The sequence below is a fragment of the Pleurodeles waltl genome, chromosome 9 (assembly GCF_031143425.1).
Source record: "Pleurodeles waltl isolate 20211129_DDA chromosome 9, aPleWal1.hap1.20221129, whole genome shotgun sequence".
In the NCBI taxonomy this organism is placed as follows: Eukaryota; Metazoa; Chordata; class Amphibia; order Caudata; family Salamandridae; genus Pleurodeles; species Pleurodeles waltl.
The window spans coordinates 1,050,132,717-1,050,154,940 of record NC_090448.1 but is presented as its reverse complement, the minus strand read 5'-3'; the positions used below and the strand labels follow the sequence as shown (position 1 = coordinate 1,050,154,940).

The 22,224-nt window shown below is 41.1% G+C and overlaps 1 protein-coding gene across 1 annotated transcript in view; it reads right to left on the bottom strand.

Annotated features, from left to right (window-relative positions):
- PYGL (glycogen phosphorylase L) overlaps nt 1–22,224 on the bottom strand; it is a 141,523-nt gene that overhangs the window by 45,944 nt on the left and 73,355 nt on the right. The window contains exons 6-12 of the mRNA XM_069208675.1: nt 18,840–18,971; nt 16,645–16,756; nt 13,959–14,041; nt 10,503–10,646; nt 7,913–8,005; nt 5,167–5,313; nt 3,237–3,400 (exon numbers count right to left, since the gene is read on the bottom strand). Coding sequence (XP_069064776.1) covers nt 3,237–3,400; nt 5,167–5,313; nt 7,913–8,005; nt 10,503–10,646; nt 13,959–14,041; nt 16,645–16,756; nt 18,840–18,971 — 875 coding nt within the window. The remainder of the gene's footprint in view (nt 1–3,236; nt 3,401–5,166; nt 5,314–7,912; nt 8,006–10,502; nt 10,647–13,958; nt 14,042–16,644; nt 16,757–18,839; nt 18,972–22,224) is intronic.

Here is a 22,224-nt window from a genome sequence, read left to right as displayed (position 1 = left end):
TATGTGGATGAGATGGCCAGACACTACACTCTTGGGTCTTTCACACTTAAGGCCATTCAAATGATTCTGAAAATTATGTTACCACACAAAAGCCTCTTGTTGACTGTTGCCAAATATGTGGTAAGAGATCAAGAATCTGCAGGAGCAAATCCCAAAATGTGATCATGAGGGGTGGGACAGAGCAGGGTGCGTAAAGAATCAGAACAAGATCTGGGTTTCTAAAGTCAGGCAACCAGTCTTGCCAGATGCCATGTTCTCTGCTATGGCTAGACATTTTCACAGCCCAAACTTTATAGGGAGAGACTCAATGATGAACTTGTATAAGACTCACTGGTTTAATCCCAGTTTCTGCTTCACTGCTGAAAATCCTGCTAGCAGTTAAATACGGGTTGGACTGTGGTGGCAATGAGTGATATAAGGAGATAGGGTGGTCCTTTCAATCGCATGCAGCTTGATTTTGTTGAAATGCCTGTATGCAAGGGGCTTCCCAAACAGTATTAATGTGTATCTTAACATTGAGTGGAGGCGTAATCAACTAGGAGAAATTAAAGTTTCACAGTGGCAAAACTATTGTTGAGCAAATTGATTCCCAGGTGCGACCTGCTGGTTACTATGGAGTCAGATCTTGGAAAACACTTTTAGAATGTAGTGATTAGAATGCTGTCTATAGCCCTGAAAGTCGATCAGAGGTTCCATGGTATTTATAGGCGTGTGGTGTCGAACAGATCAATGGGACGATGATGTCCCCATCTTACCAAAGTGTGTGCATCCATGTTACTCAAGTAGTTCGATGCCCTTCCCTTGGTGCGGAGGAGTTTTCAAAGCACTCCTGGTTGTAGGACATGGCTGTCCTCCCCACGAAATCCTCATGAGGAAAGCCATGAGACTTCCAGCCGTGCCTGCAGCTGCGCTTGTGAATATTACATATGATATGGTTCCTGACTACTGCAAAAGACTGGCTAATGTCTCATTAGGTTGAGGTGGCACACTCCCCTTCAGGGCCAAAAACAGTACCATGTTTTAAGACTAGGAGATGGTGACTTGGTGAAGTAAGATGTTGTCGTCCTTCCCCCCCGGTGTGACCCCTTTCAGGACTAATCTGAATTTTGTAATTTTGCAATTTGCTAATAAACCTTCAAGATCTGTAAATCTACTATTCTCGGTCATCCTTGTTGGGACTAATATGCCTCACAGTCATTGAAGTTTTGTGAAGTTGGGGTGTTAAGACTCATCCTGGGACGAAAGGTCCATCCGCTCAAGTGCAGCTTGTACTTCAGTTTGCACCAACAATATGCATGGTGCAAATTCCATCTGTGCGGCAACAAAAATTTCTGAGACAACTTCTGTGCCGCTGGTGCTTCAGATCACAGGTGAAACCAGTCACAGACACCAGCACCCACAAGAGTCCCTGGACCCAAGCGCCTAATAGAAAACAAATTTTATTAGAGGGGGTGTAAAATCATACCCTGCGCCTCTAATGTAGCTACACTCCTGAACACAGTCTTGATGTATAGTGTACAACATGGAATAGTAACTCCGAGTAACTCCCTAATTTATAGGCCTAGTAATTGGGTGACAGCATGTGGCCTTGTGGGGTCCCAAAGAGAGCTTACAAATCAGAATAAAATATAAGTTACGTTACTAGTTGCACTTATATCTTGTACTTTACCTTCATAACAAACAGATAAAAATATTAATACAGACCAGGAAGGAAAGACAATATAGTGACAATAAATTATTTCTCCACTCAACTTTGAATCCCTGTCCAGCATTTCTCATTTGTTGGACCATGTACGCGCCCCACAGCTAGATCTCATTACCTTTCCACATACGCGGGCACCCAATGGGCAACAGCTTTACACATTCATAATCTCTCCTCAGCCAGGAAATATTGCACATCTAGAACACGTGCTTGGGCCGTCCGTGACCAAGCAATGAAAATTCATCCAAACATGTAGCTTTCTAGTTGTACTCACTCAATATGAAACGATTTCCAAATCTAATTGGAGAATGACCGAAGTTAACAGTACCAATTTTAATAGTTCTTGGTATGGAAAAATAAAATGTTTTAAGGTGGAGGTGGCTCAGATTTCCAGTTTCTGTGCAACAAAAGCAAAAACGCTCAAGAAAGAAAGGTCACATTCCAACAACAGGACACTGCAACTGGAAAAGCTACGTAAAATCCTAATCCAGTGAGAGAAATACTTTCTGTGAAAATCACCTCTAATAGACATAATTAGTTAACTATATTAAAAATGATAGGGATTGTTTGAGAAAAATATACATATAACTTCCTTCACTTAAGAGCCATCGTGTTTTGTGTTTGTTTTTTAAAGCAAAGTTCTGTTTATGAATAGGTTTTTGAGAAACAGGAACGTTGCTAGGCTGGGGCAAAAAACAAGGTGTCTCCTAAATAAACTCTTCTGCTTTTAGGGAAACTGATGCACTGCTGGTTGGTCTAAAGACATTATGCTGTCAGTAAGACATGTGGAATCTCACATTAGGGAAGGAAGTAACAATGGGCCCCGACTGCAATTAGAAGGCTTATGTTTTGCTTTACTTCCATAAATAAACACATAGGCCAACTGGCTGGAGGTAAAGTAAACAAATGGAATCTAAGCCTCTCACTTGATGACATTCATATTTTGTAGGAATTATGTTATATTTGCGAGATAACCTCCTCTGCACGACCATATAGATGTAGTCTCTTTTTAGATGCAACAGTATGTATTTGTCAATCATGTCGTATAGTAAACATGGGAACTCAACTCTCCAAATAACTTTAGCCATCTCCGTGTTCCAGCCCTTAAAACACAATAAATAAGTCCCAGTTTCAGAACTACCAGCCTTAAAAAGTCAGAAGACATAAATCTGACTAGCAAACACTTAAAGATAGCAGGTTTCGTTGGACTGTATTTGTTCTGCAAGACAACTTCAAAGAATGACATTTGCTGCAAAAAGCTTCAAGTGCAAAGCCCATTCCGGTTATATAACTGTATGGTGTCAATGTCAAAGATGAAAGGGCAATCAAAAACCAGCACTCATCAATAAACAGAAAAGGACAGTTCGACTTCATATGCACAAAAACTTCGCCTCTGGTTTCAATTCTACAAAACTGTGGTCAAAAACATAACATTTTTCCCCTCATATTTTGCATTTAAATCCAGCTTTAAAGATGATGGTTAATCCCGAATGAAATTATCAGAGGTTGTGAATGAACAGGTAGCCATTCTTACACTTGGTTCTTGACTATGTCAGAGTGAATCTTCGCCACCCCATTCACCGCGTGGGAGCCAACAATGCAGAGATGAGCCATGTTAATCCGCTTCCCTCCTTCCTCTTCAACAAGTGACATCCTACGCATCCGGTCCAAGTCCCCAGGATACAAGGCAGCGATATGCTGTAAATCAAGAATGGAAGGTCTATAAAAGCAAACCTCCTGCTCAATCCAGCATGAGTTGTACAAACAGCAACAACAAACATGCAAGCAAAGCTCGATCACTCATGGTTTACTTTAGGTGGTTTCCACTCCTTGTCTTTCCACTAGCCCTTCACATCCTCTTATTTTTGTGATAGCAATTTCTTCCCATGGCCATTATGAAGCTGAAAACAAACATCTGCAAAGTGAAGCAGGAGACCGCCACCACCCCAGTGGTGAAGTGCCCTTGAGAATTACAGTAAAAAACATCATCGTTGCCTGGAGCCACAGGTACTAGTCTCTGGTACTTCAAAGGGCTAAATAAATCCTGAAGTGAAGAGGGGGACAGGAAGGCCATGCATTAACTTTGTGAAGCTCCGGTGAGCACTGACTGCCAAATCAGAGTATTAGTGGCTATACCTTAACTTAGTTACGATTAGGGTGGGATGTATTGGTAAGATTTGTAATGGTTCTTTTACCTACTTGGTAGAGTATTAAACATAAATCAATAAAATGAAATTTGGATAGTGTTACTTTATCAGCCATAACAAAAAACACCCTAACCCATTACCTAAATGTTGCACTCGTAAAAAAATTGATTAAGCCTGAATAGCTGCTTCACCAGAAAATAAAAATCAAAAATATGCAGCCTAATAGCTCTGGTTCAAGAATGGATTTCTATAATTAATGATGTTCCAATAAAATATTTAAACTGTCAACAATGCAAAATGGTACGCTAAGGGTGCAGTGCCTCTGCATAATTGATATTATTTATATCATCCTGCAGTGAACGCATTTCTATGGTTGGTCATTTGCTTTTTAGATCCACGTAAGAGCTGCTCAAAACAAATTGCTTTCCCATGTTGATTCACATGATGTGCATGCTCACACTTGTCACCATGAAACCGTTGTAATGTACAGAGGCTATAATCAAATGCTTCACCTCATGAGGTCCTAATGAGCTGAGACAGAGTTAATTCAAAGAGGCAAGCGGACATGTTTTGTGACATTCCGTTGCACTGAAAATTCACTCTACGCATGGGCAGGTGCACCCTTCTGGGCATTTGCGCCTTCATGTCATTCCCACGTGAGCTTAGATTTCCTCATTATAGTCTAGAGTATGAGGGAGCAGTGCAACAGGGTGATTTTAAAAAGAGCCTTCATGGTCCACTTTTCATAACGTTTGCAAAATAGCAGTAGACACCACAAAAACAGATATGCCTTTAAAAGAATATACAATGAAACCTTGAAAGTGAAAGGCATAATGGCTTCTGCTATTTCAGTCTGTCAAACGACCATATTACAAGCCCAAAGAGATATGCCCCGATTTTGAAAAATGATCCCCTTAATTTTTCTAAATATTCTTCATAGACTGGACATGATTTAGCGACAAAGCTTTCACCTTTGAACCTATTTTCTAATTCTGGTAATAGCACTTCACTGATAAATGTGCGATTCTGGGCAAATCACGTAATCGCCTGGCACCCAAAATGTTTTAACTTTAGTGTGTGCGATCTAATATAATTGATTAATTCAGAGATGTATTTCCCATTTGAAGTACATGATCTGGAATTTCCACCCAATAATGTACAGTACACCAGAGCTCCCTCATTCAAATAAGAATGCATACATAGGATTAAGTGGAATATTCCAAGTATTTAACTCACAAATTTCTGGAGACACACACACACACACACACACACAAAGAGCCTTGTAGAACGCAGCCCTCAACTTTAAATTCTACTTACATCTAAATGGCGCTGATTGATCTCATAGATGATCTGAAGATGCCTTGGCAACAGCTTTTCAATAAGGTCCACTGGCCAGCGCTCCAGAGCTTCGGGCAGCACCGTGTGATTGGTGTAGGCAAATGTCTTCTTAGTAATTTCCCAAGCCTACAAAGTCAGAAAATGACAATTTGTCAACATTTTGATTAATCCATTAAGTACTTCAGAATGTTCAGACCAGCAAAACCGTCTCACAAAGTAGAATTCTTTCACACTACAAGAACAAAATAGGATGATGAGTATTTGAGGGTACCCCTTAAACCAGCATTTCTAAAGAAGAAAGATAAAAATAGCAGAATTAAAAACCTCTAGATAGGTTTTTAATCTATTCAGCTCATGTTTCCCATTCAATGTGCATTATAAGGTATCAAGGCCCCTCTAGTAAACAGGATTCTAGAAGTTGACATATCCTGTAAAACTGAACTCCCAGAGCAATCCCTTGTGGGTTAATTCCCTACCAGACCTGCATCTCGGATGGGTGTTAAAGTACACTGGAATGGCATACCTACTTTAAAATCACAGCTAAGTTACATATCAGTTCACTGCATACTGTCAAAGAAACATTAAGAGTATAAAGCAATGCGTGCCACATTTCTGTAAATCCAAGATCAATCTTTCCAGACGGAAAAATGATAGTCTTGCTATTTAACTCTGTGTTCATGTAAGTCACCATGGGGCACTAGCAAAAGAATAACCCATCCTAATATTTGTTCACACCGACTGTAATAACTCCAATTGTAAGCGGTCAGCTCAGGAAGTAAGTTGTACAAGGTGTGGGTCCTGAACCAGAAAAATGAGGAAAAACCCTGGGTTTGCTGACTTATCTCATGTGCAAATGTTCAACAGTTCATAGGGATACAATAACTTACATTAGCACAAGTACTGCAGTGTCAAATGCATCCCTCTGTACTTAATATTCACGATCAAATCTCTTTAAATACACAAAGGCTTTATTGCTGGCCAAATGTTCATTGTAGGTCAGCAGCGCCGGTCTATAGGCCATGTGTTTCCATTCGGGTAAAAATGAATCCGATTGTGACATACACATGCAGAAACGTTGAGATGTAACAAATCTGGTACAATTATGCTGCTTTCGCTACCGTGAACTGTAGAATTCCAATACGCTAGGGTCCTCATTCAAAGTCAGTTGCAAACTTCTGTTTAGTGAAATCTGGAGATTAGGTAACCAAACCCGAATATAAACCCAGATAAGGCATCTCCCTATCATATTTATTCTCCAGTTATATGGATGCCCTTTTCCTCACAATTTATGGACTTTTACCAATTTCCAAAAATTGATGTCAGCATTAGCATTGTCCATTTATTTCATCTCTGGACAGTGTTCCCAAAGCCAGGTTCAGGAGACATGACCACTGTTTAAAAAAAAACAAAAAACGGGGGGGTGGGGAGGGGGAGTCTTTGCAGGTGACATACACTCTTTAAACAGTTACCGTGTTGTCCCGTGCCTCAACTTTAGCCACCCAAGTCTCGCGTTTAAGGATCAGAAACTACAGAATGTAAATAGGGCTCCAAGAGCCCTGCTGTTGCATTCATGACACAGAGACACTTCAGGGAAGAAAGGTCAGTACCAAAGAGCAAACCAGGGGTATCTGCAACCCCTACATCCTGTCCGCACATAGCGAGTCTTCCATAACGACTGACTTATCCTTCTCAGAATTTGTACTGTGAACTGAAAGCCAAATCTGGAAGGTTCTATGAAGAGCAAAGCTCAATACAACATCAGAGATTTAATAACTAGTCTGAACAAGCCTAGAGAGCAGGAACCCAGATAGGACCTTTGACCTTCCATTTTACATAGGTAAACATTCAGGGGGTCATTCTGACCCTGGCGGTCTAAGACCGCCGGGGCCAGGGTCGGCGGGAGCACCGCCGACAGGCCGGCGGTGCCCCGCAGGGCATTCTGACCGCGGCGGTTCGGCCGCGGTCAGAAGAGGCAAACCGGCGGTCTCCCGCCGGTTTACCGCTGCCCTTAGAATCCCCCATGGCGGCGCAGCTTGCTGCGCCGCCATGGGGGATTCTGACACCCCCTACCGCCATCCTGTTCCTGGCGGTTCGCCCGCCAGGAACAGGATGGCGGTAGGGGGTGCCGCGGGGCCCCCGTAAGAGGGCCCCGCAAATTATTTCAGTGTCTGCTAAGCAGACACTGAAATACGCGATGGGTGCAACTGCACCCGTCGCACCCCTGCAACTCCACCGGCTCAATTCTGAGCCGGCGTCCTCGTTGCAGGGGCATTTCCTCTGGGCCGGCGGGCGCTCTTTTGGAGAGCGCCCGCCGGCCCAGAGGAAATGTCTAAATGGTGCGGTCATTCAGCGGCGGTACCTTGGCGGACGGCCTCCGCCGTCCGCCAGGGTCATAATCAGGCCCTCAGTGTTTTCCAATATCTTGCTGCAACCATCAAAAAGTGTGGTTTAAAAAAAAAAAAGAAAGTAAAACAAACAAATGTGTATGAAAAAATAAATACTGGTAGAATCAAACATTTGTTCATATCTAAAACCTTGGAGGTTTGCCACATTTTTTTTTTTTTGAAGAGCCATGCTAATGTGAATTATGGGTTTGTTGGACTTTAGAGAAAACTCAATGGCTGGGTCACAGTTCTGTAGATTCTGGCTCAACAAATAAACAAGGCCAGCTACATGACAAGTGCAGAGGTTTACCACTCCCCCCCCAAAAATATATTTTACAAACCTTTTCCCAAGGAAGCTTCTCGATGTCAACAAAAATTCTCATCAACTCTGGAATGCCGAGAGCAGGATGTGTATCGTTCAGCTGTATCGCCACCTGTATGTGCACAACAAAGCCATCCTTTACTGTGCAGGAAGATTGTCAAAAATGCTTTAAGTTAGGTTCTAACTGGGTGGCACTAAATGAGCACGAGATATGTTTTATGACTTTATTTCTCTGCAAGTGTTCTTTTGTACGGCCCAGACTCATTTAGTAACATACAAAAGTAAATAACGATGGAGGCGGCTGTGGACTAACTTCGCAGTAGAACTGGAGAGACATGGAAGAGAAACCAACAGGGACAGCAGGATAAGAACGGGTCGTAAGAACACCCCCTTTGAGTTATTACCACTGATATTTATATGAGATAAAATACAAAACAGACACAAACATCTAGCTCAATGACTGACATCAGGAAGGCATTTATGTTAACTTTTTTCATAATATGAAAATAAAAGTTCAGAGCACTAAATTAAAGATGCCTAAAAGTGACTGTTTTTATAAAGTATACTATAGGAAAACGACTCCATAAAGTAGTCTTTTTATATTTTTTATAGTATAATATCTATGTGAAATAACATATTGTGACAGAATACTTGACACAGCAAGCCATGTAGGATTTACTAAAGATTCAAAATAGGTAAAAAAAAAAAAAAAATTACTGCTCACATAATTGCTTGGCTACGATAGAGGTCAATTGATGCTTCCTTGTAGCTTGAGTCATTCCTCGGAGGAATTGAAGTAGGAGTGAGGGTATGAAGGGGTGCTGGTGAAGGGGGGGGGGGGGGCCTTGGTGGTCTGTGGGCTAATCAGGTTCAACCGCAGACACTAGGGTTCTGCCCCTGGGGTTTCTGGAGGATTTGAGCTTCAGTTATATAGTTTATCATTAGGACTGCAGAATACTTTCTTTTTCATCGTCTTTCTAAAACTTAATGTTGGGGGAAACTTACAGTTGGCTGGGCAGTCTTCATCGCTTTGTCTGATACTGCCAAGATCTGCACAAAGTCTGACTCTTACATTTCATTTGGAAAAGGCACGTATTATTTCAATTGGAGGCTCATGGATTTAATGTAACAGAGTTAACCTCTATTCATGAATTGCCCTTGCTCTGTGCATGGGAATCAGAGGACCCAATGCTAATCTTGATATAGCTAGTTGAGAACTTTTATGGCAGGTTTGATATAGATGCATTCTTGCAGCTTGATACTGTATTAATTGTAGCTTGATGAAAAGCTGCTCGCTGAGGTCTGTTAAGGTCAGTGTTTGGTTTGAGTTGGTGATTTCCAGTGCTCGGAACCAGCAATTAAATCTCAACACTGACGCTTGTGACACTCCGCCACAAGGGGGGTGCTGTCTGGCTATTTTAAAGATGACCACAACAACAGTTAATTATTAATTCAATATGCATTAAAAATGACTATTACCTGCCGCCCAACCATTGTTACAGCTCTGGGGGCCCGGAAGAGTTCAAATTGCCACACTTGCAGGAGTGTGATGGTTACTAGTTGTGAGGTGCTGTCAATGGCTGCACGGCTGGGGCAAAATATGGTGCAAGCTGCAGTGGCCTCCTGAGGAGAGCCCTTGCACTTCTGCTAAGACCATCTACCCCAAATCTAAGCCTACCTCTTTGTCGCCAATCCTCTGAGGACACCTGGTTTTCATAGGCTCTGGACAGGCCTACGTTGATCAGTGCTTCTTGATCTTCCTCAAGTCCAGTTAGTTTTGCCACAAATGTGTTTTCCATCCCAGTCGTGGGTCTTCTGGATCAATGGTGCTAAGGGAGATGTTTGCGTTTTTCCTCGCGGTCGTACAGTTGTTTTGCATCTTTCAATCCAAGGATTTTACTGGACTTGGAAATCTGAAATCTACCTATATATGGCAGTTCTCCAGGATCTGCAATTGGTTTCTTCAAAAGGGGTCCCTGTTACCTGCTTGAATATTCACACTTTGGTCTTTTTGATAGGCATTATTCAATGAAACTAAATGATAATATCATGGGCAGACTGTGAAAAATGTCCTAATGTTTGATGTTCTCAGTTACCTTACCTTTCTGATTTGTATAGTTTTACATGCAGTAGGGACTAAGAACTCAATTAGAAATTGAAAGTGTTAATGAGATCCCCACAAAAAACAGCTACCAAAACACGTATGTAAGAGCAAGGATTAATAATGACAGGATATGTGCATGCATTTTAGGAGACCTCATAGATTGTTACAGCTGCTTATGGTACTTTCACCCTTAAGTAACTCGACACTTGTGGTAACTGAACTCAAAGAAATACATTTTTCTGAATATTTCCTCAAAGGTATAAGACCACGCGCAAGGTTCAAGGCGGTGATGATTACATTACAGTTATTTGATACTTTGACAATTCCTTCCTTTAGTACAGCAACTAGGTTTTAAGAAATGTTTCTTTATAAATAAATGATAGCAGGAGAAACCAGAGGAATGAGAGCACTCAAGACTTTTCAACTTAAAATATAGTCATCAGTTCAATGACTACAACGAACACTTAAAAACATAGAATTTTACTGCCTGAAATTGGCATTTTACCTTCTCTGGGAAATTATCAAATCCAATCCGAATGGAATCCCGGCATCCAAACTTGGATGCTTTAAAGCGGCGGATGACATCCTGCAAGGAGGCGGCCACAACAAAGTACTCCTGCTTCAACCGCAGTTCTTTCCCTTCAAAAAACTGGAATACAAGATGATGAATTTACACTACAAACCTATTTAATCAGTGCGTGCAAAGGCAATTAAGGGTTCATTGTGCAGTTTCTAATAATTTATATGTATGGCAATACTGAAAACCCATTCGTAACCTAGAACAAAATCAAACTTAAGATAAAACACACTGTGCAAGTTTTGTGTATTTCCTTGCATAGAAAACTCACAAGCTGGTACGGTTCTACAAATACTAGCTGCAAAATAAGAGGCCCCATCATACTGTTTCTTGAAAATGCTACCTTGAGAAAAGTGATTGCAAGGCAGTATCTATTTCACATTCACTACAAAGGGAACCTTGGCCCACTTTCCAACCTTCTAGTTGCTGTCACTCCCAAACTAAATGAAAAAGTATTTCGATGAGTGACTTCAAGAAAAGGTTGTAGTACGTTCGTGATGTCCAATGTGTTAACATATGCCAGTGTAGGGAGTTACAATTTACAGGGCTGAAGAATCCCATTTGTGTGATGCCCAGCCTCACTTTATTCCATTATAGTAGTGAAGAAAAGCAGGGCTGGTGGGTAGCGAAGGGATGTGGGATAGGGGGGGGGAGGAAATGTGTGGAAGCAGGGGAGGGAGTACGGAAGACCTTTGTTCACAGCTGTTGATGTAAACAAAGAACATTGGAATGTTGACGCTCCGGGCGTTTACCAGCCAGTAAAAGCCCGGATCACTCCATTGTCCACCGAAGGCGAGGGCATTTAACAAGGGAAAGGGCCTTTAATAGCCGGTAGAGCCCGCTACGGCGGGTTCTAAGGCTATTAGAACATTCTGCCACTCAGGGCAGAATGTTCTATGAAATAAAACAAATTGCTCACGGAGCCCGAGGGGATTAAAATCCCCTCGGGCTCCATGAGGCTTTGTTCCCAGCTCTTGCTGTGAACAAAGCGAACATTGGAATGTTGGCGCTGCGGGCTTTTACCGGCCAGTAAAAGCCCGCAGCACTCCATTGTCTTCAATGGACATGCCAACATTCCAATGTTCTAATTGAATTTCTAATAACTTTTTATTGTATAGCTGCAGTTGTATGAAGGGACCAGTGAAACCTATAGGAGCACAAACAAAACTGCATATAACTAGGAAAGGGTTAATTTCAAGAGAAGTACATTTGGTAAGGAACATTTCTGTGAATAAAGTAGATACGTATACGTTAAGCAGTTTGTGACAAAATACTTTTGTCTTTACACTTTTTGTTCGATTTTTTTTTGTAGTACTCTGTGCCACGTTTTCCATTCAACCCATTTCCAGATATCAGTGTGAACCAGCAATAAATTCAATAAATGTATTTATTTTTATTTGGAGCCTTCTTAAAGCCCCAAACAGGTTGACCTCAGAGCACTAGACACAGGTGTACGACTTCTTGATTATAGCTGCAAACGGCCTGTTTTTCCTTGAAGTGTATCGGCTGAAGTGGTTGACAACAGTTATGGAAAGGCGAGAGCCTAAGGCCTCCTTAAATGAATGCATCTTCAAAGCTCACATGAGGAAAGAGATTGGGTATGTTAGTCTGAGCATAGCGTGGGCCACTCCACAGCCAAGGACTTTAAATATACCATATCCAAACTGTGCTTTTTGTGATGGAAATTTGCCTGGACAACTCTTTCGAACTGTCAACCTCTAGCGTAGTTTGGGACAAACGCCTGTAAGCTTTTCAAGCATTCTATAGCACCGGCTCAAAATACAATGCAAAGGAACTAGAAATCACTTCAAAGGCAATGTAATCTAATTTCCTTAGATCAGGAGACAGTATGACAGCATGGGTTTATATGTACTTTAACTTCTTGATCTTTTTTAAGGTGTTCCCAAATACACTGTGCTGCAGACAGAGTGAGGGCTCTTGCAAATTCATCTACTAAAATTTTGTCACCTATTGAGCAAATTACATGCGTTTATCTAACCAGCCAGCACCAAGTTATTCAATCTATGGGCTAAAACTGGGATTTCTCTTAGTTCTTACCATAATTGAAAAAGGACTGTTTGTCTGCTGTGTGCCTCCCTCGGGTCTCTCGGTTCTAACCTCAAAAAGGCACAACATGTTTTAATTCATTTAGTAGCGGATCACTATGCAAGATTTTGTTGTGGTGTTCAATGTTCTCCAAGTTGATGTGAAGGTGGATGTAAATTTGGAACTGTAGTAGGTCTACTGAGGGTACCTTCACCATTGCCCAGCCAGAGGTAGATGTCGAGGAGATGTAAGAATAAGGATCTTTGGTGGGAACAGCACAAGAAATTAGTTTGGTTGGAGAGATTAACATGGTCCATTCTTTTAGACTGCTTCTTACCAAACAGCATGTCAAGGACCAAAATCTCCATCCTTTACAGACTGTAGATACAAACAGTTTCAAAGTCCTCAAGGCAAGAAATACTTTCCTGTGGTTTATGAATCTATTAGCAACCAGACATGCAAGCTGGGACAAAACACTGAGCCACTGCACATGACCCTGTTGGAACCCACACAGACATTGGTATCAGAACGTAGCCGACAGAAAAGACACACAAAGAGGAAATATTCCATCACTCAAGAAAACCAAGGAGATCAGCGAATACGAAATGGGTTTATCCCTGTTCCACACATTTCCAAAGGGGCAGAACCCACTGAAAAAGAGGTTGGAACCAATATGGTCAGTACTTCTGGAAAAACTTGTCACGAGCTGATGCACAGGGCCACTGAAACAAATTTAGATTTTTGGGTGAATCAGGACAAGATATCTCTGTATCAAGTGCACAGGATCTGGTTGTCAATGCCACATTTTAAATGTGATATAGTTGGTACAGCCTCTGTGCAAGTCCCCTTTTCTTTTACTTAATCACCACCAAATTACTTCTTATTGAACAACCATCTCTTACGTCACTTCAGATTTATAGAGGCAAAAAGCAAAACCAAGGAGTGCACCTACAAACCACTATACAAAAATTCTCAATCAAAACACCAACCACGCCAAATCATCCTTGGCAACAGTCTGCTCTGCAAAGTGTTTTATAGTATGAATATGTAAACTATAGATGATGTTGCATAATAGATAATTTCACACAACAGCAACCATCCTCCTAAAGCATTCAATCTGGAACCTGGCTACAACTGCATGTAGTCATTTAACAACATGCATGTGACCTACATAAAAGAAAATATTGAAATAGGAGCTAAATAAATCAATTTGGATTATTACATTCATTTGATCCATTCTTACACAGTTGAAAAAAAAAAAAAAAAAAAACAGACACAGGAATAAGACACAGAAATAAGCTCAAAGCATTTAGCACGCATAACGATTTTAAAACTTACATTGTCATTTGGGTACAGAACGCGGGATATGTTCTCTGCCAAGTTTCTGTCCAACACTGCCTCAATGTAGTCCCCAACATTAACTGATGAGAAAAAAGAAAGTATTGCATATCCTGTGGCTTTGTAACTTGAAGTACTTAAAAATCAAAGAAATGTTGAGCACACCCATATTAAGCCAACACCATTCACAGAGGCAGTAAAGACATTGCAGATATTTAAGAATCAACTAAGTAAAACTGAATGGGGCAGTGAAGCAGGCAAATAGGTTAGAAAGGTGTTGAATAAAGAATTCAATCACATATCTTGAACTCAGATGGCATCAGGTCTTCTTTCCTAACCCATGAAACTGCACATACTGTATTCCAGATACTATCCAAATGTTCATGAGCTACACAGGTACAAATGGGTTACAACATTATGGGACTGAGGGACACCCAAAAGAATACAACAGCTGGGGCTCACAATATATTAGGTGCAATAAATAACACAAACTAAGAGTTTCTTCCTGGTATTGAGAAATAACATGCAGATTTTGTTTCCTATGCCACCAAAATCCACAAGTCCCTTAAGTGCCCCCCCCCCCCCGCTAGTAAATTCTAGCAGATTTGTCCAGCAGAATTTTACAAGGGGTTATTTAGAAAGCTTTGGCGCACTTGGTAATTTGGGTTCGCAGGATATTTAGAACTTTTAGTAGGTGTTATTCATTGAACCTGGTAGATTGGGAGTCCAGGTGTTGTGTGCATCGCTGCACTTATAATCGCAATGCCTGTGCAAACAGGTGATATTTACAGGGCACTTGTAACCAAGCCCAATGTCTGGTCTTGTGCCCAATTTGGGAATCACAACACTTAAGAAAACAGAAAAAAGGTGTTAATGTTCGAACTTCTCCTTTTCATTGCTGCACTACCAGAGGGCATTGTGTGGCCAGACTGGGGATTGCCCCAGAGAACTATGATTTTACTTTATGTGACTCCCTTTCGTTGAGTTGCTTGAATGCTTCTGCAGGTTGTTACTGACAAAAGAAATATTGAAAGCCAATCATCTTGAATTTGAACCATTTTATAGAGGCGGTACAAAATGTATTAGTGGCAGACTATGCAACAGCATTGGGCTTTGGGAGATTTCCTAGGAGGGCTACAAGAATGAATGAATCACTGCCGTAGTATGAGGGCTGTTACATCACTAACAGCAGCGCAGAACTGTTTCACTTCTGGACAATGTTTTAATACAATGAATTTTAGCAGTTATTCTGGTTTACTTCAATTGACAACATTGGACAAATACCTGAAAAAACTAATTTGCGAACGAAAAATGTAATCTGTGAGAAAATTCCTTGATCCAAACAGAAGAGCAGGTTGCCAGACTACAGCCAACATCACTTCTGGGATCGATAAATTAGGTTATGGGATGGGTAAGGCAATGTTGTGGTGAAGAGTACTGAGCAAAAGGTAAATTGTGCTGAAGAGTGGAGCACAATTATAAGCGGAGATCACGGGGTAGTTTGGTGCTTATGAGAGAAGCTCAGGCTGAAATGTGGGGTGAGGATGCGCTAAAGGTAAAAAGAATGTTCCAGGCTGATTATGGGCCGGTCTCCAGAACGGCCCACGTGAGCTTAGCGAGGGACTGAGATACATTTCTTTAAATCAATCAAGCTTTTCGTATGCAAGGAAACACAGAAGAAAAAGTAAGACTTTTACTCCGTTAATCTAGAAGTTATTTTTGGTGATGAACTGCAAGACTTGGCTAAGGACGAAGGACAATTTGGAGATTGCAGCCTGTTTTAAAAACTTTTCACTCCTGCACCTTGATCTCTAGCAGACACCACTGAAAGTTACTCTGGGAACAGTTCATTCTAAATTCAATATTTGTAACCTATGACTGTACATTTTACTCTGGTACACTCCCAGAAAGCTAAACAATACATACATCTTGATTACCTCACGTTCTTTCAGATAAACTAATATCCCATTAATACTTTAGCTCTTTATTTTTTATTAGATTTAGCATCAACTTAGTCCAGTCACCTTTTGTTAAAAACACTTTTGATCGGAAATAACCACCGCAACTATATGTATTTATTAACCACATAGCAAGGTAAGTAAGAATGTCTGTCCTGCTAAGTACACAGATCTCATTAGGTCTGGTTTGATGGTGCAGATTTCTCCAAAAACTACTGTTAGCAATTCTTTAAAAGAAGAGTGGACTTTATCTCTTACCTCATTTTATTGGTAGTTTGCTGCATCACTTCACCTACTATGGAGGGATGCTTTGTAATGCTTCAGGGACTATTTTACATCCCAAAAGAACCCTGTATTATCACATTACATTCTTTAAACAACAGCAGAGATACACACAGAAAGCAATATGTTTTACCAATGTACAAGCGTTTTATTTATTTTTTTAATTCAGGGTTCACCATGCAAGCCGTACTTCTTGGCTTCCCAATGCTTTTTAAAATTTTTTTTTTTTTTTTTTTTTTTTTTAAAAGTACACACTTTAAACCAGCAAATGTCAAGCCCACAGGTGTATCTGTTTATAATCTATAGAAATATGTTCTAAATCAAAGGCTGGGTTTGAACTCAATTTAGTTGAACATAGTTTGTGCCATTATTCAGAAGCTTCAACAGTCAGTCGTACACAGCCACACTCCAGTATCACTTGGTGTGCGCGTCAGTAGGCTACTCACAGTCCTGAAGGTTGAAATCATTGGGGGCTCGGGCAGACCACAGACGCATGGTGTTGACGGTGTTATTCATATAACCAGGCACAGGAGTGTCGTATGGCATGGCAAGGACCACCTTCAGCAAAAAATAACAAAACCACGCTTTAGAACATTTAGGCAGGCAAGTCAGATGAGCTCTTTCCATGGAATTCACCTCCGAAAATGGGACTTTTTTCAATCTTGCAGCATTAGAATGTTTATCAGCATATGTAGCGGCATAAGAAAAGCATTAAAAAAAAAAAAAAAAAAAAAAAAAAAAAATAGAAAGTCAGTACAGAGGAAGGTTTGAGGGGTCACGGACCCAACCCGAGAGGGATGTCAGAGGTAGATGGGGCAGTCTGGTAGTGGCAGCAGGATGTGGAAGAACTCTCCTGAGCTGCAGCTCTCGCAATTCCCAGGTCAGGCCTTTCCCTCCTGCTGGCCAGTGCCCATACCGATGCTCTGCTCCTACACACGCCTCCGCCATTCTTTATCTTTCACTCATATCACCCCAATGCAGAGCATCCAGAACTTGCATGGAGAAACCTCAAGCACAACCACACGCTAAAGCCCTGGCAATTCTCTCATATTTCATGTCGGATTCTTTACTTTTTTAGACCCAGTTTGTCCCTCCTGCTTCCAGTAGATGTGTGTGGCTAACCTCCAGAGTACTCTGGGCGCCAAAGGTTTTTGGGTTTGCCTTGTTTGTTTTTAGCTCAGTACAGACCATCACACCTTGAAGCCGTACAATGGCTCCTCCCTCCGTCAACTGTGCAGCCCTTTCAAGGGCAAGGCAATCCCTGTTGAGCCAATACATTCTAAGCCCAGGTAAAGATGGATGTGAGCCTTCACACTGTAGGTGCAAATCCAGGCGAGCCCAGAAGATGGACTTGCTCTTAGCCCTTCAGCCATTCACAGATATGAGGGCTATGGTGAGAGTGGGAATTCATTTTGACAGCACACAGATATAATCACAAAGATGGTAGTTAAAAGGAACAAATTAAACGGTCAACAACAAAATGGAATTGGAAGACAACAGTATAGAACTAGAAAGTGAACACAGTTTGTTGAACCACTCCTGATGGATGCAGTTATTACACCAAAGAGTGTTCATTCCATGATTATGACCATCATGTCAAATAAAGGCGAACGTAAAAAAAAAAAAAAAAAAAAAACTTCCAAAGAAACCATTACCGAGGTAGAAAGTAAAGGATGACAACTGAGTGCAGGGCCTGCTATCAATAAGATCACGAGTTAAGAGAATGGGTAGGAAGGGTCCAGCCTGAATGCATAACAGAAAAATTAAGATTGTTTTTTTATTGTTAACGAACATTGTAAAATTAGACATTGTAAATATAAATCAAGAAAGGTAAAAATGGTCTGAAGTCATAAGAAGATATTTCATTTTAAGATAAATTCAAATAATTGGTACATCTCAGATAGAAATGTCAATTTGTGATTTCAGTGGATGCGATCTACTTCCCAAATAGGGGAGCTGAAAGATTAAATCCACCCGAGGGAAAGTCTGAATGCCCAACAACAACAACAAAAAGGTGAACTGTCTGGTAGAAAGGTATACAAACGCGCTGGATTATTAATGGAAAATAGTAGGAACTTTAGATCCTGCCACATAAGAAAAGCAAAAAAAAAAAAAAAAAAACCATAATAAAAAAAAAAAAAAGTGGCGTGTGTAGCTGCCTGGAAAATTAAACAGGTATAAGGTCTGCAAAAAATATATTTGGCAAATCAACATCCAGGGAGAAAAGGAATGAATTATAGTCCTGTCTTGGAGAAGAAAGGAAAAGAATTGTGTAATATGTTGTTGCAACAGTGAGACTTGCAGTTGCTCAGGAGTGACAGAGGTAATACATGCTAAAGGCAGCAGAATGCTCCACATAAATGTACATCTGAAGTCAGGACTAGTCAGTCTCCAGATTCTGCAATGGCTTCTCTACTTAACATACCACCAAGAGGCGAGAGAAGAGCTAGATAGTCAGATTAAGCAAACTTAGAAAGAAAAAGAGAAAGCAGATATTCATGAGAGGCTGGGGAACAAGGTGATCTATGGGAAATACAAACTGCACTCACAATTAGTCAGCATGCTGAGTTTTTTCTTAGATGGTCTCAAAGATGTGCATAGTGTTCAAAGGGAGACTGCAGATGTGCAGAATGTGAAATACCTGTGTATCAACCCATTTAGCTCCAGTCTTGGTGCATTCAACTCTTCCGTAGTAGTGGACCGGCAGCATATATTCAGGGCGTGCCTTCTCCCAGGGGTTTCCATGTCGAAGCCAGTCATCTGCTTCTTCCACCTCAAAATATTTTAATGGATAGTTAAAAGAAACATGCAAAATATAATCTAGCAATCGAGACTAGATTCACACCACAGGCTTCATCTGCCCTAGAGTACAAAGTACTATACGAACAGTGTTCAAGACCACCAATACTTTTTGAACCCACTGTGCTTTACTATGATGAGACAAATGGTTTTTTTACGGGAGTTTTAAAAAAAAAAAAAAAAAAAAGGGGGGGGAGAGGGGGGACTTAAGTTGTAAGTTAATTCATCACCATTTGAAGATTTGAAGTCATCACCCACATGCAACTCAACAACTTTTCAACTCTTTGCAGTCAATGATGCATTTGATAATTTTATATGACCACATAAAATATCACAATATGTCATATTGTTTGGCTGAAGTAGGACAGATTGAAAGATAAAACGTACAGAATGCTATTAAAACATGGCTGGGGACAGCGTAAATATAATATGGTCCATATCAGCTGTGACTGAGCTGTAGTGTTACAAAGCATCCACGGTAAATCTTAAATGGTAAATTTACCATAATATAGTTATACAAAAGATCTTTTCTGTATAGCGTTGAGGCAGTGTGAGGTGGCGAGCTCACCTGTGGAGTGATAATGTGACATGTGAAGACGGGCAGCATTCCAGCAACACCAGATTACTTTTGATCTCTACTAATGAAGGGCTAAACCCAGAAGTGTGCCTAGAGATAACAGCAATTCCTGCACCAACCTTGGTGAAAAACTACAGCAACTCTGAAGTAAATGTATTGCATCTACCAAGATGCAATGGGGTGAACTGTGCTGGGATGAGAGACAGTGTGCTCCCCCCCTTGTGTTTTCTATATACCTATTCTGTAGAAGACATATGTTATAAAATATCTGCTGATCCACATGCATGTGGCTAGAACAAACTAACAAAATCCCACACTGCTGCCAGGCTGAGGATCAGCAACAGTTGGCAAAATATTTCTATCAGTATTAGAATTTTGAAGGCACATACAGTTGGAAAATGGCAGAAACGTAATCAATATTTACATTTAAACCCCTTTGCTCAGCATTTGTGAGCAAAGTGTTTTAGGAAAGCAGCTTTATTGGCTGCCATTTAGTAAACATTAAGAAACAATATATGAGCCTTCATTAGGTTACCGGCCCTGCTTTTTTTCGTTGCATCATAGTCCTCATAAGATAAGCCCAAACTCTTAAATAAATTTTTTTTAACACATTTAATTTCATAGGGCCTGATTCACAACGGTAAACACACGTCTGTGCAAGTTTAAGCTTTTTCAGTATTCATAAAACTGCATTTTAACAGTAAATTTGTGAGAGCAGAGACCTGCAGTTAGAGCGGAAAACTCTGCACATATAGACATACCTCGAGTTACCAGGAAGAGGGACTCCTCCTCTTGCTGGTAATGCGCATGGTCATCGACTCCATTGTTAGATTGTTTTCCTGCGGGGCACGTGAGGAAGAAATGTGAAGTACAGTGTACTATAGTGAGATGTCCAGTCAAACGGAATCAGTGATAACCTATAAAAGTAACTGCAACAGACAGATGTCAGGAGAGGAGGGTGGGCGCTTGTGAATTTACAGCACTACCTGCCGCAAACAGATGCTTACTAAGTAAGTAACATTTTCTGTTCAAGGCATGGGTGGCTGTAGATTCACATGCTTAGCACAGACTGTAAAGCACTCCTCCTATGGCTAACCTGCGAGGGTCACAGTTGGTTGAAATAAAGTGCATAGAGCTGCTCGGCCCACATTGTCTTGTTGACCGGCCAGCACATCTACACAGTAAAGTTTTGTAAATGTATGCAGAGTAGACCATGTAGTTGTTCTACATATGTCAGTCAGAGGTATATTTCCTAGGAAGGCCATTGAAGCTCCTTTTTATCAAGTGGAGTTTTTATCAAGTGGAGTGAACTCTAAGAAGAATACGTAAAGTTCTTTTAGCTTTAGCATAGCATGTTTGGATGCATTTGACAACTCAACATGCAATAACCGATTTTGAAATGGCCCTTGCTTTGTGTGGTTTAGAAAAAAACAGTTGTGTTTTCCTAATAGATTTGGTTCTATCAATCTACTATATGATGGCTCATTTTACATCCAATGTGTGTAGAGCTCTTTACACAACTGAGTCAGGCTGGGGAAAAAAATACTGGCAGTTCCATAGATTAAGGTGGAATTGAGGCACCACTTTAAGTAGAAATGTATGATTAGTACGCAGTACCCCCCTATCTCTATGTAGCTGAAAGAAGGATTCTTCTAAAGTGAATGCCTGAAGCTCACTGATGCTTCTGAGTGAAGTGATAGCAACTAGGAATGATACCTTCTACAATAGAAACTGGAGGGGGCAGGTGTGGAGGGGGCTCGAATGGACTGCCTATTAAATTGTGTTAATACACTATTGAGGTTTCAAGTGGTGGTATCCTAGGAGGTACTCTAGGAGGAAAGACGAGACCTTCCAAAAAGGCTTTAATGACTGGAATCCTGAATAGGGAAGTGTGTTGTTAGTTTTGTAGATATGCAGCTACTGCCGTTAGGTGCAGCCTTATGAATGTAAATGAAATTGGTTACAGACAATGTCTTGAACATTGGCTCCTAAAGGATCAATCTGTTTGGAATGACATTAGTGGGCAAATCTTTTCCACCTCATAGCATAACAGGCATGACTAGAAGGCCTGCGTGCGTCTTCAAGATTGTCCATACAAGGTTGTGGTAGATTCAAGTAACCAAACTCTAGGACTTCAGGAGCCAGATCGCAAGGTTGAGGGACCTGGGATCTGGGTGTCTGAGTTTTCCATGGCTCTGCATAGTAAAGAGGTCCTGAATGTTCAGCAGAACATCATGGGGACTACTGAGTTCTAGTAGAGTGGTGAATCATGTTTGCCACAACCATGAGGGATCCAGTAGGATGAGGCTAAGAGATGTCTTTCAAAGTTTGCGAACCACAAACAGAAGCCGGGAGAGAGGTAAAAAAAATTGTAAGCAAATATCCCTGACCAACTGTTCCATTGTGCATTGCCTTTGGACTGTGAGGTCCGGAAGTTTGGGCATTTTGCATTTCTTCTGAGGCAAAAATGTCTATTTCTTGGTGACCCCAGAGCCGGAAGTATGGGAGGAGGACTTTTGGGTTGAGCTCCCACTCATGGAGTTGTTGGTGTCTCCTGAAGGAGATCTGCAAAGGCGTTGTCCGCTCCTGGGAGGTACTCCGCTAACAGCTCAAGGTGGCACTGGAGAGCCCACCTCCAAATGGTCTGGGC